This window comes from Prionailurus viverrinus, chromosome D1 (assembly GCF_022837055.1).
Source record: "Prionailurus viverrinus isolate Anna chromosome D1, UM_Priviv_1.0, whole genome shotgun sequence".
In the NCBI taxonomy this organism is placed as follows: domain Eukaryota; kingdom Metazoa; phylum Chordata; class Mammalia; order Carnivora; family Felidae; genus Prionailurus; species Prionailurus viverrinus.
The window spans coordinates 81812246-81814336 of record NC_062570.1 but is presented as its reverse complement, the minus strand read 5'-3'; the positions used below and the strand labels follow the sequence as shown (position 1 = coordinate 81814336).

General features: G+C 37.6%; 1 protein-coding gene across 1 annotated transcript; it reads right to left on the bottom strand.

The window, feature by feature from the left end:
- Window positions 1-716: 716 nt before the first annotated feature.
- Window positions 717-1569, bottom strand: LOC125176842 (spliceosome-associated protein CWC15 homolog). The gene is made up of 2 exons (XM_047878714.1): window positions 1540-1569; window positions 717-1456 (listed from the first exon to the last, which is right to left on the bottom strand). The coding sequence occupies exon 2, from the start codon at window positions 1446-1448 to the stop codon at window positions 753-755; it is 696 nt and encodes a 231-aa protein (XP_047734670.1). The 5' UTR covers window positions 1449-1456; window positions 1540-1569; the 3' UTR covers window positions 717-752.
- Window positions 1570-2091: the final 522 nt, after the last annotated feature.

Below are 2091 nucleotides of genomic sequence, written 5' to 3'. Positions count from 1 at the left end.
TAATGTGATTTTAACTGTTAAAAGATCAATTTGGTTACTGCATGAAGAATGGGTAATAGTGGAAACAGAGAGGCAAGTTAAGAGCCCAATAATAAAAGTAATGGTAACTTGGACCAGAGAGATAATAGCCATAAAATTATTGTAATACTCCAGGCAAGAAATAATGAAGACTAAGTTTAGGGCAGAAACAGTGGTGACAGAGAGGTGGACTTTAGCTGAAGATGGATGTAATAAGTTGAATCAATTGTACTTTTGACTAATTAGATGTGGAGATGGGGTAAGAGAATGAAGAAGTTAAGCTATCAGGTAACTTGTGTAGGTAGTTGAATGGAAGAGATTACTAACCGTTGTAAAAAATAAGAAGAAGAGCATGTTGGTATCTGAGAAGGCTGATTAATAGTTCCATTTTGGATATATGGAGTTTAAGGTACCTTAGGACAAGCAGATGAAGTTGTATGGTAGGCAGTTGCATCTGAAGTTCAGGAAAAGACAAAGATTGGAAATACTAATTTTAAAAACATTAGCATATTAGTGTAAAAGCTGTGGGTCTAAGAAAAGGCCAACTGGCCTTAATACTGTGTCATGTGTACACTGAAGATGAATGGTGATAGTTAGGTGATACTTAAATTTGGTCTCACTTCAACTATGGGTGATGTATACACACTTACATGTACATCCTGTTCTCATTCACATCTTTTTTTTTGTTTGTTTGTTTACATTTTACAGTCTTTAATTAAGCACATAAAACTGTACTATTTAATATATTTCTCCATGAACTTTTTGTGAAATTCAGATCGCAGTGTATCATTTACAAATCTTTTGTCTTTCTTCTGATCATCTACACCTTTTGCACAGTTCTTGAAAACAACATCATCATCCCACCTTCTTTTAACTTTGAAGTTGGCCTGAGGCTGGGATGGGCCAATGAGATTAAGGAGAGGGTTTCCACTCAATATGTTTTCCATACGTATTCTTTCTTCTTCAGCTTTTTCTTCTTGTTCCTTCCTGGCCTGCTCTTCAGCTCTTTCTTTTTTAATTTTTTCTAGCTCTGCAAGAAGAGCTGCAGTATCATCATCATCACTCTCCTCTTCAAAATCTTCATCTTCATCTTCCTCATCTGTTAGAGGATCATCGGCATCAAGGTTGGCAGCAGGAATCTGGTCTAACCGAGGTTTCTTGGACACTGATGAGGAGGTTGTATGTTCTCGTGTTGGATGATCTCTATTTTTTTCTCTGGCGGCAGCTCGCTCTCTCTCCTCTAGCTCTCTCCTGAAGTCACGGTTGCGAACCTCTTCAAGGGCATCCTGAGTGGTTTGTCTATATTTTATCTTTGTATGAGAAGGTAGGTCTCTACTTGAATACTGCTTTGAGAGTTGGCTCAAATCACCTTCTCCTTTTCCTCTCCCCCCTCTCCCAGGTTCAAAAGTTGGCCTAGCTGCTGTTGTCATCTTTTATGCTGCTACCCTCCTGCCGCTCACGTCGGCCGGGGTCTAATGCTGCAGCCTCCGGAAATCATACAGACACCATTACAACTGGTACCTCCCAGGAGCCTCTGCCTCATTCACATCTTTTAAAGTTACCATGGACATAAGACTAGCAGCCTTTTGTAATCAAAATGCCAAGAAAATTCTGAACTTTCTTAGGAAAGTAATGAGGACAAAGAGAAAATATGATTTTTTCCTCAGGAAAAACTATGCTGCATGGACAACTGGAATATTGTATGTAGACTAATTGATGAAATCTTTAGGATATTGGGAGATGAATGGATTCTAAAGAAAGTCTTATTCTAAAAATATATCTTGACTATTATTGGAAGACAAGGAAAATTAGGCTCAGAGACCATGGGTTGAACCAAAATTACATAACAAGAAAATGATAGTGTGGAGAGTAAGATCCAAATCTCCTGGTTCCTTACTTATAGCTTTATAAAATATATATATAAATCATATAAAACGGCTGGAGCAAAAGGCTGGAAAATCTAGCTTATGAGTTCAGGATAAAATAATTAGACTTCTTCTAGTTTGGAACAACCAACACTAAGAGGTAATGGCCAAGATTATGAAATAATATTGGGTTTGATAGGATAGGATC

Coding starts and splice junctions, on each gene's coding strand:
- LOC125176842 (XM_047878714.1), bottom strand. CDS start 1,448: ATGACAACAGCAGCTAGGCCAACTTTTGAACCTGGGAGAGGGGGGAGA.